This window comes from Mustelus asterias, chromosome 8 (assembly GCF_964213995.1).
Source record: "Mustelus asterias chromosome 8, sMusAst1.hap1.1, whole genome shotgun sequence".
Lineage (NCBI taxonomy): Eukaryota > Metazoa > Chordata > Chondrichthyes > Carcharhiniformes > Triakidae > Mustelus > Mustelus asterias.
This window is the reverse complement of record NC_135808.1, coordinates 94,402,196-94,419,955: the sequence shown is the minus strand read 5'-3', so window position 1 is coordinate 94,419,955 and position 17,760 is coordinate 94,402,196. Positions and strand designations below refer to the sequence as shown.

Below are 17,760 nucleotides of genomic sequence, written 5' to 3'. Positions count from 1 at the left end.
CCACATTCTGCTGCTTTCCATCTATGTAGCTTTTTCCTGCCATTATAACTGAAGTGATGCACACGTAAATGGCATGTGATGTGAGGTTCATGTTGATGGCACACAACACTGACTACGAGAGCCTTGCAATCCCGCTGCATTCAATCAAATGTAATATTTCTTTTGTTTTTACCACTTTAAATTGATGACAGTTCTAATAACATATGAATGATTAAGCATTTTCTGTAACTTACGAAATATTCAGCATGTTACGAAATATTCAGCATTGGGCAGCACGGTAGCACAGTGGTTAGCCCTGCTGCTTCACAGCTCCAGGGACCTGGGTTTGAATCCCGGCTCGGGTCGCTGTCTGTGTGGAGTTTGCACATTCTCCCTGTGTCTGCGTGGGTTTCCTCCAGGTGCTCCGGTTTCCTCCCACAGTCCAAAGATGTGCGGACGAGGTTGATTGGCCAATCTAAATTGCTCCTTAGTGTCCCGGGATGCATAGGTTAGAGGGGTCAGTGGGTAAATATGTAGGGATATGTGGATAGGACCTGGGTGGGATTGTGGTTGGTGCAGACTCGATGGGCCGAATGGCCTCTTTCTGCATTGTAGGATTCTATTCTATGTATTTAATCTTATTCAAGGCTCATAGTTAGTGAACGTGTCCAATTTCCATCTTGGGGCCCACTGAGATGAAGGAGGATCACTCGTGGCCCACTCACTGGCGTAGATTGTTAACCATGATGTGGAGTAGTTAGCACTGCTGCCTCAGAGTGACACTCCGAAAGCTTGTGCTACAAATAAACCTGTTGGACTTTAACCTGGTGTTGTGAGACTTCTTACTGTAGATTGTTAAACCAGGGTAAACCAGCTCAATGTTGCACAGATTAAAAGTACAAATTTCATAATACAGTTTCTGCTTACAGAAAAGATGAAGCATTCACGAGGTAAATCCTTGAACTGCAGTAATAGTGATTTAGTTTATCTCTTCCTCCTAATCCTGGAATCTTATCCACCTTCATTAAAAAGTTACTTGATTAATGGTTAATTGGAAGAGAATGAAGTGCTAATGTCCAACTCACTGGGAGATTAAAGTTTTAAAGGAAGAATTGACCATCTTTTCTGCAAGAAGAATTAATTGTAAGTACAGGTATAGTGCCATAAATCTGGCACCCTCAGATCAACACAAGGTCGGATTTTCTTCCATTTTAAACTTTCAATCTGGCATGTCGCTCAAAGTAACTCGGTTTGTTATCATGCAATAGGTTCAGTCACAGAATTCAATATATCAGGTTTATATCCAGTTCTCATGCAATATTGACCATCAGTTAGCAGTTTGTTCTGGCTTTGTAAAGTTTGAGAGCATTTGCCAATTCGAAATAGAGGGGGCAAGAAATTATAAACTTCTTGTGCGCTGAGCTAGATTCAATCCTAAGTGGATCTCAACGTGCACATTGCCTGACCAGCGCGCCATTATAAAAAAATGTCCAGCTACTCAAATTGGTTTATTGTTTTTTTTGTGGACATTCATCTGAGCAATCCAAAACCAGTGTGCAATGGCTCAAACAGTGAAGTTCTGGATACAAAAATATTAGGTGCTCAGACACCACCAGTTCAAAGGTAGTCAGATTTTAGGTACTGAAAGAGTTAAAAAATCCTACAAGTTTAAAAATCACATAAGCTGCTAAACTTCTAAAATTCTACAGTGAAACTCCTGATGAGAAACCATTTGCTTTAGCTACAGTTAACAGTCAGGACCACGGTTGTTATTAATTATAAAGGACGTTTTTTTCACACAATATGCACACAAGTGAGCACTGTACAGCTGCAGCCCATGTAATCATTGGTCAAACATGTTTTTTATATCTGGAATGCATGTAAATGCCAGACAAGAAAAGATCAACTGGTCCATCGATAGAGAACCTGCTGCAGGAGTTTCACAGGTATTCCACCGTGGTGTATCTCACTCCTCATAACTGACCAAACCCACTCAGGGTTCTTATACCTAGAAGTTAGTCGATAAATAGAAAGAAATACATGTTTGGTGCGAGTATAATTAAGTAGATGTGCTCACATTGTAATTGGACAATAACATTCATATTTTAAACATTTATGCAATCCCAACTGTTAGTTGTGAATGGACGTAGATCATTTTTTAAACAAAATACACCTCTAATTGGGAGATGTTAATTGCTTGTAGCTGAGCCACAGGGTATAACTGTCATTATATTTCCTTGTTCAGGAAGTTTTTGAGTCCCCAGTGGTCAGCAGATTTCCTTGCTATAGCTTGAATAAAGATTTTGAATTTGAACCCTGAGTGGGTTCGGTCAGTTATGAGGAGTGAGATACACCACGGTGGAATACCTGTGAAACTCCTGCAGCAGGTTCTCTATAGATGGACCAGTTGATCTTTTCTTGTCTGGCATTTACATGCATTAATATATTCACACACTCCTGATAACTGACAATGATACTATGTTAAATATTTCCTCAACTATAGTAACTGACTTCATTAGTAAGTGTATAGAAGACTGTGTGCCAAAGAAGCAATGTGTGTACCAGGGCTTAGGCTGAAAGGGCGAGCAGGGGTGAGTTGAATTCATTTTTGCACTTTCTACCTGGTACTGGCAAGGTATCTAGAGGGGATGGGTGTGCAGGCAGTGCAATGTTCCTCTTGCACTATGTTTGAGGTGAGGGACGACGACAGTGTCCCTACTGATTACACCTGTGGGAAGTGCACCCATCTGCAGCTCCTCCAAAACCGTGTTAGGGAACTGGAGCTGGATGAACTTAGGATCATCAGGGACGCAGAGATGGCCATAGACACAAGCTTTAGGAATACAGTTACTCCGAGGATTGAAAACAGATGGGTGACGGTGAGAGGGGCTGGGAGGAAGCAGTCCGTGCAGGGATCCCCGGTGGTCGTTCCCCTTAGCAACAAGTATTCCGCTTTGGATACGGTTGAGGGGGATGACATACCAGTGGGGAGCCGCAGTGAGAGGATCTCCAGCACTGTGTCCGTCTCTGTGGCTCGGGAGGGAAAGGGGGAGAGCGGGAGGGTGATAGTTATTGGGGACTCGTTAGTTAGAGGGATAGATAGGAGGTTCTGTGGCAGCAAAAGAGACTCACGGATGGTATGTTGCCTACCGGATGCCAAGGTCCGTGATGTCTCAGACCGTGTTTTCCAGATTCTGAAGGGGGAGGGGAAACAGTCACAAGTCGTGGTGCACATTGGTACCAATGACATAGGTAAGAGAAGGGACGGGGATTTAAAGCAGGAATTTCTGGAGCTGGGCTGGAAGCTGAGAGCCAAGACGAAACATGTGGTCATCTCTGGTACGTTGCCGGTACCACGTGATAGCGAGTTGAGGAACAGGGAGAGAGTGCAGTTAAATATGTGGTTGCAGGGATGGTGTAGGAGGGAGGGTTTCAGATACGTGGATAATTGGAACACGTTCTGGGGAAGGTGGGACCTGTACAAACAGGACGGGGTGCACCTGAACCAGAGGGGCACCAATATCCTCGGAGGGAAATTTGTTACGGCTCTTCAGGGGGGTTTAAACTAATTTGTCAGGGGAGTGGGAAAGGGAGTTGTAGTCCAGAAGTCAGGGAGGGTGGTGAGGTATTGGGGAAGGTATCAGGGTCAAGGGTGGGTACTGGTAGACAGGAAGGTGGGTTGAAGTGTGTCTACTTCAATGCAAGGAGCATCCGGAACAAGGTAGATGAACTTGGGGCGTGGATTGGTACTTGGGACTACGATGTTGTGGCCATTACGGAGACGTGGGTAGAACAAGGACAGGAATGGTTGTTGGACGTTCCGGGGTATAGATGTTTCACTAAGTGTAGGGAAGCTGGTAAAAGAGGTGGAGGAGTGGCATTGTTAATCAAGGATAGTTTAACGGCTGCGGAAAGGCACTTCGTGGGGGATCTGCACACTGAGGTAATATGGGCTGAAGTTAGAAATAGGAAAGGAGCGGTCACGTTGCTAGGAGTTTACTATAGGCCCCCAAATAGTAATAGAGATGTGGAGGAAGAAATTGCTAAGCAGATTATGGATATGTGTGGGGGTCACAGGGTAGTTGTCATGGGGGACTTTAACTTTCCAAATATTGATTGGAACCTTTGTAGGTCAAATAGTTTGGATGGGGCAGTTTTTGTGCAGTGTGTGCGGGAGGGTTTCCTGACACAATATGTGGATGGGCCGACTAGAGGTGAGGCCACATTGGATTTGGTACTGGGAAATGAACCGGGCCAAGTGTTAGATTTGGTTGTGGGAGAGCAATTTGGAGATAGTGACCACAATTCGGTGTCTTTTGTTATTGCAATGGAGAGGGATAGGGCCGTACGGCAGGGCAAGGTTTACAATTGGGGGAGGGGTAATTATGATGCGATTAGGCAAGAATTAGGGGGCATAAGTTGGGAACAGAAACTGTCAGAGAAAGGAACTAATGAAAAGTGGAACTTTTTCAAGGAACAAATACTGGATGTCCTTGATAGGTATGTTCCTGTCAGGCAGGGAGGAAATGGCGGAGTGAGGGAACCATGGTTCACAAAAGAGGTGGAATGTCTTGTGAAAAGGAAGAGGGAAGCTTATGTAGGGATGAGGAAACAAGGTTCAGATGGCTCGATTGAGGGTTACAAGTTAGCAAGGAATGAGCTGAAAAAGGGGCTTAGGAGAGCTAGGAGGGGACATGAGAAGTCCTTGGCGGGTCGGATCAAGGAAAACCCCAAGGCTTTTTACTCTTATGTGAGGAATAAAAGAATGACCAGGGTGAGGTTAGGGCCGGTCAAGGACAGTAGTGGGAACTTGTGTATGGAGTCAGTAGAGATAGGCGAGGTGATGAATGAATACTTTTCTTCAGTGTTCACCAAGGAGAGGGGCCATGTTTTTGAGGAAGAGAAGGTGTTACAGGCTAATAGGCTGGAGGAAATAGATGTTCGGAGGGAGGATGTCTTGGCAGTTTTGAATAAACTGAAGGTCGATAAGTCCCCTGGGCCTGATGAAATGTATCCTAGGATTCTGTGGGAGGCAAGGGATGAGATTGCAGAGCCTTTGGCGTTGATCTTTGGGTCCTCGCTGTCCACGGGGATGGTGCCAGAGGACTGGAGAATGGCGAATGTTGTTCCTCTGTTTAAGAAAGGGAATAGAAATGACCCTGGTAATTATAGACCGGTTAGTCTTACTTCGGTGGTTGGTAAATTGATGGAAAGGGTCCTTAGGGATGGGATTTACGACCATTTAGAAAGATGCGGATTAATCCGAGATAGTCAGCATGGATTCGTGAAGGGCAAGTCGTGCCTCACAAATTTGATAGAATTTTTTGAGGAGGTAACTAAGTGTGTTGATGAAGGTAGGGCAGTTGATGTCATATACATGGATTTTAGTAAGGCGTTTGATAAGGTCCCCCATGGTCGGCTTATGATGAAAGTGAGGAGGTGTGGGATAGAGGGAAAGTTGGCCGATTGGATAGGTAACTGGCTGTCTGACCGAAGACAGAGGGTGGTGGTCGATGGAAAATTTTCGGATTGGAGGCAGGTTGCTAGCGGTGTGCCGCAGGGATCAGTGCTTGGTCCTCTGCTCTTTGTGATTTTTATTAATGACTTAGAGGAGGGGGCTGAAGGGTGGATCAGTAAATTTGCTGATGACACCAAGATTGGTGGAGTAGTGGATGAGGTGGAGGGCTGTTGTAGGCTGCAAAGAGACATAGATAGGATGCAAAGCTGGGCTGAAAAATGGCAAATGGAGTTTAACCCTGATAAATGTGAGGTGATTCATTTTGGTAGGACAAATTTAAATGTGGATTACAGGGTCAAAGGTAGGGTTCTGAAGACTGTGGAGGAACAGAGAGATCTTGGGGTCCATATCCACAGATCTCTAAAGGTTGACAGTCAAGTGGATAGAGCTGTGAAGAAGGCCTATAGTGTGTTAGCTTTTATTAACAGGGGGTTGGAGTTTAAGAGCCGTGGGGTTATGCTGCAACTGTACAGGACCTTGGTGAGACCACATTTGGAATATTGTGTGCAGTTCTGGTCACCTCACTATAAGAAGGATGTGGAAGCGCTGGAAAGAGTGCAGAGGAGGTTTACCAGGATGCTGCCTGTTTTGGAGGGTAGGTCATATGAGGAAAGGTTGAGGGAGCTAGGGCTGTTCTCTCTGGAGCGGAGGAGGCTGAGGGGAGACTTAATAGAGGTGTATAAAATGATGAAGGGGATAGATAGAGTGAACGTTCAAAGACTATTTCCTCGGGTGGATGGAGCTATTACAAGGGGGCATAACTATAGGGTTCATGGTGGGAGATACAGGACGGATATCAGAGGTAGGTTCTTTACGCAGAGAGTGGTTGGGGTGTGGAATGGACTGCCTGCAGTGATAGTGGAGTCAGACACTTTAGAAACATTTAAGCGGTTATTGGATAGGCACATGGAGCACACCAGGATGATAGGGAGTGGGATAGCTTGATCTTGGTTTCAGATAAAGCTCGGCACAACATCGTGGGCCGAAGGACCTGTTCTGTGCTGTACTGTTCTATGTTCTATGTGTTTCCCAACTGGAAACCAGGGATGAACAGGGATATCCACTGCTTGCTGAAGTCCAGGTCTAAGGTGTTCAAGTCTGGCAACCCTGACCTAGACAAGAAATCTAGATATGATCTACGGAGATTCATCAGAGATGCCAAACGACGGTACCAGGCTACATGGACTCCCACCGACTATGGCAAGGTCTGCAAGACATCACAGGCTACAAGATGAAGGCATGTAAAATCGCCGGCACCAATGCACCCCTCCCAGATGAGTTCAACACATTCTATGGGTAACAATCCAGTTGAAGTGGTCCACGTAGGTGCCAACGATATAGGCAGAACAGGAACAGAGGTTCTGTAGAGGGAGTATGAAAAGCTAGGAGCCAAATTAAAAAGCAGAACCAACAAAGTGGTAATCTCTGGATTATTACCTGAGCCACAAGTGAATTGGCGCAGGGTCAATAAGATTAAGGAGGTAAATGCGTGGCTCAAAGATTGGTGTGGGAGGAATGGGTTTGAATTCATGGGACATTGGCACCAGTATTGGGAAAGATGGGACCTGTTCAGATGGGATGGTCTTCCTCTGAATTGTGCTGGGACCAGAGTCCTGGCGAATCGTATAACCAGGGCTGTAAATAGGGCTTTAAACTAAATAGGGGGGGGGGGGGGGGCTCCAGGGGTATGGGGAATTACAAAATCAAAGGTAAAGGAGAGGGTACAAGTGCAGGTTAACAATGAGGACATTCATCTAGATAAAGGAGTCAAGGGCTCAGGCAGAGTAAAAAAGGTGACAAACACAAGAAGGGAGGTGGTCAACGCAGTGCAAGGAGATGGTCTGGGGAAGGATAACCACTTTGCAACAGGTAGGGACAGAGCGTGCCATCAAAAGAATGCACTAACAAATCGGGTCCATATAAAGGCGAGCATAAAGACACTTTATCTGAATGCACATAGCATTCAAAACAAAGTGAATGAGTTCATGGCACAAGTCAGTAACAATTGGGTATGATCTAGTGGCCATTACAGAAACGTGGTTGCAGGGTGACCAGGACTGGGAACTGAATATCCACGGGTATCAGACATTTCGGAAGGATAGACAGGAAAGAAAAGGAGGTGGGGTAGCTCTGTTAATTAAAGATATCAGGGCGGTAGTGAGGGACGATATAGGCTCTAAGGAGCAGAATGTGGAATCGTTGTGGGTGGAGATAAGGAACAGTAAGGGGAGAAAGTCACTGGTGGGCGTGGTCTATAGGCCCCCAAATAATAACTTTGAGGTGGGTCGGGCTATAAACAAGCAAATAATGGATGCGTGCAAAAACGGAACAGCAATAATCATGGGGGATTTTAACCTGCATATTGATTGGTTGACTCAAGTCGGACGCGGTGGACTTGAGGAAGAGTTCTTAGAATGCTGTCAGGATAGTTTCCTCGAACAGTATGTTACAGAACCTACGAGGGAGCAAGCTATCTTGGATCTGGTCCTGTGTAATGAGACAGGTAAAATTAATTATCTTCTTGTGAGGGATCCTCTTGGAATGAGTGATCACAATATGGTTGAATTTCTAATACAAATGGAGGGAGAGAAAGTAGGGTCCCAAACCAGTGTCCTCTGCTTGAACAGTGGGGAGTACAATAGGATGAGGGCAGAATTGGCTAATGTAGACTGGGAGCGCAGACTAGTTGGTAGGACAGCTGAGCAACAGTAGAACATAGAACATTACAGCGCAGTACAGACCCTTCGGCCCTCGATGTTGCGCCGACCAGTGGAACCAATCTAAAGCCCCTCTAATCTACACTATTCCAATATCATCCATATGTTTATCCAATAACCATTTGAATGCTCTGAATCTTGACGAGTCCACTACTGCTGCAGGCAGGGCATTCCACGCCCTTACGACTCTCTGAGTAAAGAACCTACCTCTAACATCTGTCCTATATCTCTCAACCCTCAATTTAAAGCTATGTCCCCTCGTGCTAGCCATCACCATCCGAGGAAAAAGGCTCTCACTATCCACCCTATCTAATCCTCTGATCATCTTGTATGCCTCTATTAAGTCACCTCTCAACCTTCTTCTCTCTAACGAAAACAACCTCAAGTCCCTCAGGCTTTCCTCATACGATTTTCCCACCATACCAGGCAACATCCTGGTAAATCTCCCCTGCACCCTTTCCAACACTTCCACATCTTTCCTATAATGCGGCGACCAGAACTGTACGCAATACTCCAAATGCGGCCGCACCAGAGTTTTGTACAGTTGCAGCATGACCTCCTGGCTCCGAAACTCAATCCCTCTACCAATAAAAGCTAACACACCGTACGCCGTCTTAACAACCCTATCAACCTGGGTGCCAACTTTCAGGGATCTATGCACATGGACACCCAGATCCCTCTGTTCATCCACACTACCAAGTATCTTACCATTAGCCCAGTACTCTGTATTCCTGTTACTCCTTCCAAAGTGAATCACCTCACACTTTACCGCATTAAACTCCATTTGCCACCTCTCAGCCCAGCTCTGCAGCTTATCTAAGTCCCTCTGTAACCTGCCACTTCTCTCCGCACTGACTACAATTCCACCGACTTTAGTGTCATCCGCAAATTTACTAATCCATCCTTCCACACCCTTATCCAGGTCATTAATAAAAATGACAAACAGCAGTGGCCCCAAAACAGATCCTTGCGGTACACCACTAGTAACTGAACTCCAGGATGAATATTTCCCATCAACCACCACCCTCTGTTTTCTTACAGCTAGACAATTCCTGATCCAAACCACTAAATCACCTTCAATCCCATGTGTCCGTATTTTCTGCAAAAGCTTACCATGAGGAACCTTATCAAACGCTTTGCTGAAATCCATATACACCACATCAACCGCTTTACCCTCATCCACCTCTTTGGTCACCTTCTCAAAGAACTCAATAAGGTTTGTGAGGCATGACCTACCCTTCACAAAACCGTGCTGACTATCCCTAATCAAATTATTCCTTTCTAGGTGATTATAAATCCTATCTCTTATAATCCTTCCCAATACTTTGCCCACAACAGAAGTAACGCTCACTGGTCTATAATTACCAGGGTTGTCCCTACTCCCCTTCTTGAACATGGGACAACATTTGCTATCCTCCAGTCTTCTGGCACTGTTCCTGTAGACAATGACGACACAAAGATCAAAGCCAAAGGCTCTGCAATCTCCTCTCTAGCCTCCCAGAGAATCCTAGGATAAATCCCATCCGGCCAGGGGACTTATCTATTTTTACCCTTTCCAGAATTGCTAACACCTCCTCCTTATAAACATCAATCCCATCCAGTCCAACAGCCTGCATCTCAGTACTCCCCTCGACAACACTGTCCCTCTCCAGTGTGAATACTGATGAAAAATATTCATTTAGTGCCTCTCCTATCTCTTCAGACTCCACGCACAACTTCCCACTACTGTCCTTGACTGGCCCTAATCTTACCCTAGTCATTCCTTTACTCCTGACATACCTATAGAAAGCTTTAGGGTTTTCCTTGATCCTACCTGCCAAAGACTTCTCATGTCCCCTCCTGGCTCTTCTTAACTCTTTCTTTAGGTCCTTCCTGGCTAATTTGTAACTCTCAAGTGCCCTAACTGAGCCTTCACATCTCATCTTTACATAAGTCTCCTTCTTCCTCTTCACAAGAGATTCAACCTCCTTAGTAAACCATGGTTCCCTCACACGTCTGCTTCCTCCCTGCCTGACAGGTACATATTTATCAAGGACGTGTAGTAGCTGTTCCTTGAACAAGTTCCACATTACAATTGTGCCCATCCCCTGCAGTTTCCTTCCCCAACCTATGCCAGTGGCGGATTTTTCAGGAGATTTTTCTCAGTACTCAGCAAAAATATATTCCTGTGATAAAAAAGGAATGTAAGAAAAGGGATAACCAGCTGTGGATAACTAAGGAAATAAAGGAGAGTATTAAATTTAAAACCGATGCGTACAGAATGGCCAAAACTAGTGGGGAATTAGAAGATTGGGAAAGCTTTAAAAAACAACAAAGAACTACTAAGAAAGCGATAAAGAAAGGAAAGATAGATTATGAAACTAAACTAGCACAAAATATAAAAACTGATAGTAAAAGTTTTTACAAATATATAAAAAAGAAAAGAGTAGCTAAAGTAAGTTGGACCCTTAGAAGACGAGAAGGGGGATTTAATAATGGGAAACGAGGAAATGGCCGAGGCCTTAAACAAGTTTTTTGTGTCGGTCTTCATGGTAGAGGACACAAATAGCTTACCGAAAATTGATGGTCGTGGGACTGTAGGGGGTGAGGTCCTTGAAACGATTACTATTACTAAAGAGGTAGTGCTTGGTAGGCTAATGGGACTAAAGGTAGACAAGTCCCCGGGCCCGGATGGAATGCATCCCAGGGTACTGAAAGAAATGGCAGAAGTAATAGCGGATGCGTTGGTTGTAATTTATCAAAATTCGCTGGACTCTGGGGAAGTGCCGGCTGATTGGAAAACAGCTAATGTGGCGCCACTGTTTAAAAAAGGAGGTAGACAAAAGGCGGGTAACTACAGGCCGGTTAGCTTAACGTCTGTAGTTGGGAAATTGCTGGAATCCATCATTAAAGAAGAAATAGCAGGACACCTGGAAAAAAATGGTTCGATCAAGCAGACGCAGCATGGATTCATGAAGGGAAAGTCGTGTTTGACGAATTTACTGGATTTTTATGAAGATGTAACGAGTGCGGTTGACAGAGGGGAACCGGTGGATGTGGTGTTTTTGGATTTCCAGAAGGCGTTCGATAAGGTGCATCACAAAAGGTTGCTGCAGAAGATTAGGGCACACGGAGTTGGGGGTAAAGTGTTAGCATGGATAGAGGATTGGCTATCTAACAGGAAGCAGAGAGTTGGAATAAATGGGTGCTTTACTGGTTGGCAGTTGGTGACAAGTGGCGTGCCGCAGGGATCGGTGCTGGGGCCTCAACTGTTTACCATATACATAGACGATCTGGAGGAGGGGACCGAGTGAAGGGTAACAAAGTTTGCGGATGACACAAAGATGAGTGGGAAAGCGAATTGCATGGAGGATGCGGAAAGTCTGCAGAGAGATTTGGATAGGCTAAGTGAGTGGGCAAGGATCTGGCAGATGGAGTATAACTTTGACAAGTGTGAGGTTATCCACTTTGGAATGAATAATAGTAAAATGGACTATTATTTAAATGGTGAAAATTACAACATGCTACTGTGCAGAGGGACCTGGGGGTCCTTGTGCATGAATCACAAAAACTCAGTTTGCAGGTGCAGCAGGTGATCAAGAAGGCAAATGGAATGTTGGCCTTTATCGCGAAGGGGATGGAGTATAAAAGCAGGGAGGTCTTGCTGCAATTGTGCAAGGTACTGGTGAGGCCGCAACTGGAGTACTGTGTGCAATTATTTGCGGAAGGATGTATTGGCCTTGGAGGGAGTACAGAGAAGGTTCACCAGGTTGATACCAGAGATGAGGGGGATAGCTTATGAGGAGAGATTGAATAGATTGGGCCTGTACTCATTGGAGTTTAGAAGGCTGAGGGGAGATCTTATAGAGACATATAAGATAATGTAGGGGCTAGACAGGGTAGAGGCAGAGAGATTCTTTCCACTTAGAAAGGAAACAAGAACTAGAGGACACAGCCTCAAAATAAGGGGGAGTCAGTTTAGGACAGAGTTGAGGAGGGACTTCTTCTCTCAGAGGGTAGTGAATCTCTGGAATTCTTAGCCCATTGAAGCAGCGGAGGCTACCTCGTTAAATATGTTTAAGTCACAGGTAGATAGATTTCTGATCAATAAGGGAATTAAGGGTTATGGTGAGCGGACGGGTAAGTGGAACTAAACCACTATCAGATCAGCCATGATCTTACTGAATGGCGGGGCAGGCTCGAGGGGTTAGATGGCCTACTCCTCCTCCTATTTCTTATGTTCTTATGCCCGTTTTTGAGCAAGAGGTCAGTAAGAACACGCCCTCCATCCCGGAAGCCTCAGACGAACCTGCACCTGAGGTCACCATTGCAGACATCAGAGCAGCCTTCTCGAAAGTCAATCCACGGAAAGTGACTAGCCGGGGTACCCGGACGAACACTCAGAACCTGCACAGACCAGCTGGTGGGGGGGGCATTCCCATACATCTTTAACCTCTCTTTACGCCAATCTGAAGTCCCTATGTGCTTCAAGAAGAGGACCACCATCCCGGTACCAAAAAAAGCCAGGCAGTGTGCCTTAATGACTATTGTCCAGTGGCTCTTACTTCCATCATTATGAAGTGCTTCAAAAGGTTAGTCATGGCACAAATCAATTCCTGCCTCTCAGATTGCCTGGATCCACTCCACTTCACCTACTGCCACAACAGGTCCACAGCTGACACCATCACCCTGGCCCTGCACTCAACCCTGGAACATCTAGACAACAAAAACAACTATGTTAGATTCCTATTTATTGACTACAGCTCAGCCTTCAACACCATTATTCCGACAAAGCTCATCTTCAAACTCTGTGGGCCTGGGGCTCTGCTCCTCCCTCTGCAACTGGATCCTAGACTTCCTAACCTACAGACCACAATCAGTAAGAATAGATAACAACATCTCCTCCATGATCATTCTCAACACCGGTGCCCCACAAGGCTGTGTCCTCAGCCCCTTACTATACTCCTTATATACTATGACTGTATGGCCAAATTCCCCTCCAACTCGATTTTCAAATTTGCTGATGATACCACCGTAGTGGGTCGGATTTCAAACAATGATGAGACGGAGTACAGGAAAGAGATAGAGAATCTGGTGAACTGGTGCAACGACAATAATCTCTCCCTTAATGTCAACAAAATGAAGGAGATAGCCATCGACTTCAGGAAGCGTCGTGAAGGACATGCCCCTGTCTACATCAAGGGGGATAAAGTGGAAATGATCAAGAACTTCAAGTTTCTAGGTGTCCAGGTCACCAACAACCTGGTGATTTTTTATTTCAATTTTTCTTATATATGACTTAAACTCCTCTATACTGTGCCATCCACCCTCAACTCAAATAAGTACACTGAATGCTCATGGATATCTTCACCCACTTCTGCACTACTTCTGTAACTCCATTGCTATAAATGAAGAAGGTTGAAAAAAAGTTATGTCCACTCCAAGCTAATCTAGTCAATGAAACAATCATCTTCTGTTCCCTTAGCCACATTCCCCTGAACATTTCACCACCTTCCCTTCCCATTCCCATGCTAACTAATAATACAAATGAGTACTGTTCCTCCCTTTCAGAACCCACGTTATCATCCCTTCATATTACAAAATCTACCTTTAATTCTCTCTATGCCTGTAGCCTATCATCCCATCCATCTCCAAACTGGCTTTCCTTAAGTTCTAGGACAAGTTCTCTCATCTCAAATCACAGTTAATTTCTCCTGAAACTCACTTTACAACCCTCACACAGAATTGAAACGGTCCAAATCTAGCTCATGAAATAGATTCTTTGTGACAGTGATCATGATCTTTGTGCACCCTGTCAAATATTCAAATACATCATCCTCCTCATACACCTTTCCTCCACTGTCTAGCACAATAAGAATAAAGAACAAAGAAAAGTACAGCATAGAAACAGGCGCTTCAGCCCTCCAAGCCTGTGCCGATCATGATGCGTGGAGTCTGAAGAGATAGGAGAGACACTAAATAAATATTTTTCGTCGGTATTCACACTGGAGAGGGACAGTGTTGTCGAGGGGAGTACTGAGATGCAGGCTGTTGGACTGGATGGGATTGATGTTCATGAGGAGGAGGTGTTAGCAATTCTGGAAAGGGTAAAAATAGATAAGTCCCCTGGGCCGGATGGAATTTATCCTAGGATTCTCTGGGATGCTAGAGAGGAGATTGCAGAGCCTTTGGCTTTGATCTTTGTGTCGTCATTGTCTACAGGAACTGTGCCAGAAGACTGGAGGATAGCAAATGTTGTCCCCTTGTTCAAGAAGAGGAGTAGGGACAACCCTGGTAATTATAGACCGGTGAGCCTTACTTCTGTTGTGCGCAAAGTATTGGAAAGGATTATAAGAGATAGGATTTATAATTACCTAGAAAGGAATAATTTAATTAGGGATAGTCAGCACGGTTTTGTGAAGGGGAGGTCGTGCCTCACAAACCTTATTGAGTTCTTTGAGAAGGTGACCAAAGTGGTGGATGAGGGTAAAGCGGTTGATGTGGTGTATATGGATTTCAGCAAAACGTTTGATAACGTTACTCATGGTAAGCTTTTGCAGAAAATACGGACACATGGGATTGAGGGTGATTTAGTGGTTTGGATCAGGAATTGGCTAGCTGTAAGAAAACAGAGGGTGGTGGTTGATGGGAAATATTCATCCTGGAGTTCAGTTACTAGTGGTGTACCGCAAGGATCTGTTTTGGGGCCACTGCTGTTTGCCATTTTTATTAATGACCTGGATGAGGGCGTGGAAGGATGGATTAGTAAATTTGCGGATGACACTAAAGTCGATGGAGTTGTAGACAGTGCGGAGGGAAGTGGCAGGTTACAGAGGGACATAGATAAGCTGCAGAGCTGGGCTGAGAGGTGGCAAATGGAGTTTAATGCGGAAAAGTGAGAGGTGATTCACTTTGGAAGGAGTAACAGGAATACAGAGTACTGGGCTAATGGTAAGATACTTGGTAGTGTGGATGAACAGAGGGATCTGGGTGTCCATATGCATAGATCCCTGAAAGTTGGCACCCAGGTTGATAGGGTTGTTAAGAAGGCGTACGGTGTGTTAGCTTTTATAGGTAGAGGGAATGAGTTTCGGAGCCAGGAGGTCATGCTGCAACTGTACAAAACTCTGGTGCGGCCGTATTTGGAGTATTGCATACAGTTCTGGTCGCCGTATTATAGGAAAGATGTGGAAGTGTTGGAAAGGGTGCAGAGGAGATTTACCAGGATGTTGCCTGGTATGGTGGAAAAATCTTTTGAGGAAAGGCTGAGGGGCTTGAGGTTGTTTTCGTTAGAGAGAAGAAGGTTGAGAGGTGACTTAATAGAGGCATACAAGATGATCAGAGGATTAGATAGGGTGGATAGTGAGAGCCTTTTTCCTCGGATGGTGATGGCTAGCACGAGGGGACAAAGCTTTAAATTGAGGGGTGATAGATATAGGACAGATGTCAGAGATAGGTTCTTTACTCAGAGAGTAGTAAGGGCGTGGAATGCCCTGCCTGCAGCAGTAGTGGACTCGTCAACATTAAGAGCATTCAAATGGTTATTGGATAAACATATGGATGATATTGGAATAGCGTAGATTAGAGGGGCTTTAGATTGGTTCCACTAGTCGGCGCAACATCGAGGGCCGAAGGGCCTGTACTGCGCTGTAATGTTCTATGTTCTATGATGTCCTAACTAAACAAAAAAAAGCCTTCTGCCCTTACTCGGAGCATATCCCGCTATTCCCTCCCTATTCATGTCCCCATCCGCATGCCTTTTAAATGCTGCTTATGTGCCTGTTTCCACCACTTCCACTGGCAGCGAGTTCCATGCACCCACCACTCTCTGCATGAAAAAGCCCCCTGCTCGTTTGCCTTAAACATTCCCCCTCTCAACTTGAATCTGTGTCCCCTTGTAATTGACACTTGCGTCCGGAGAAAAAGCCTCTGACTATTCACCCCGTCTATGCCACTCTCAATATTGTAGATCTTTATCAGGTCTCCCCTCAGCCTCCGTCTTCCCAGTGAAAACAATCCTAGTTTATTCAGCCTCTCCTTGAGATCAGGCAACATCCTGGTGAACATTCTTTGCTCTCTCTCTAAAGCTTCCACACCCTTTTGGTAGTATGGCGACCACAACTGCACGCAATACTCTAAATGCGACCTAACCAAGGTTTTATATAGCTGCAACACGATTTGCCAACTTGTACTCAGTGCCAATGAAGGCAAGCATGCCATATGCCTTCTTAACCACTTTGGCCACCTGTGTTGCCACTTTTAGGGAACTGTTGACCTGCACGCCCAGATATCTCTGTATGTTAATGTTCCTCAGGGTTCTGCCATTTTGAGCATAACTCACCTAAAATTGATCCCCCAAAATGCATCACCGTGCATTTGTCCAGATTAGATTCCATCTGCCATTTCTGTGCCCAAGTCTCCAATCTATTTATAGGAGGCGATGACCTAGTGGTATTATTGCTGGACTATTAATCCAGAAACTCAGCTAATATTCTGGGGACCCGGGTTTGAATCCTACCACGGCAGATAGTGGAATTTGAACTCAATAAAATAAAATCTGGAATTAAGAATCTACTGATGACCATGAAACCAATGTCGATTGTCGGAAAAACCCATCTGGTTCACTAATGTCCTTTAGGGAAGGAAATCTGCCATTCTTACCCAGCCTGGCCTACATGTGACTCCAGAGCCACAGCAATGTGGTTGACTCTCAACTGCCCTCCAAGGGCAACTAGGGATAGGCAATAAATGCTGACAAGCCAGCGCCGTCCAACCAGGCCAGCCATGTCCCACGAATGAACAAAAAAATAAACTATTCTCAGTAAACTTCAGCTCATCCAAAATCCTGCTGCCCATATCCTATTCACCACTGTGTTCAAATCTCTTCAGAGCCCGGGTCCTTCCTCTTTCTGTAGTCTCCACAAGCCCTCAAAATCCACCATTCAAATTCTCCATTCCTCAATCTCTTATGAACTCACCGATGCTCTCACCATTATGCTAACCTTCACAATATGTCAGTTCTTCAGTAAACTTCTCCATCTCTCTCTGTCTTCTTAATACCCTCCTTGAGCCGACTTCTCTGACCATGTTTTAGTACACCTTCCTAATATTCCCCTTCTTTGTCTCGATGTCCATTATGATTACAACTCTGATCCATTTTTGGATGTTTTTCTATGTTAACGTTATTATATAATTGCAAGTTGTTTTTATTGGTGTAAAAGATAATTTAATCTATCGTCTTGACCACTGTAGCCAAAATACAAAAAAACTGTTTTAATAATCAGTTCATTTGGATCTGAATTCCAATCTTTGAATCCAACACTTTCTCTAAAAGTCACATTGCTGCAATCATGAAACAAAATTACATGAAAAGTAAAGTTAAATAACAGGAAAAGAAAGGATTCTCATTCTATATTTTGACTAAATACTTTGAAATATGGAGCAATTTACAGCGAATAAAAAGCTATCTATTATCAGAATATTCTTTTTTAAGAGGTTACCTTTACAAGTCTTTTTCTTTCTCTTTCCCCTCTTTGTCCAGGTTTGTTTTGATTTACAGAGTAAGGC

The 17,760-nt window shown here is 44.7% G+C and overlaps 1 protein-coding gene across 1 annotated transcript in view; it reads right to left on the bottom strand.

Annotated features, from left to right (window-relative positions):
- Nucleotides 1-17,760, bottom strand: part of patj (PATJ crumbs cell polarity complex component) — a 364,256-nt gene that overhangs the window by 185,293 nt on the left and 161,203 nt on the right. The window contains exon 28 of the mRNA XM_078218535.1: nucleotides 17,694-17,759. Within this exon, the coding sequence (XP_078074661.1) occupies nucleotides 17,694-17,759 (66 nt within the window). The remainder of the gene's footprint in view (nucleotides 1-17,693; nucleotide 17,760) is intronic.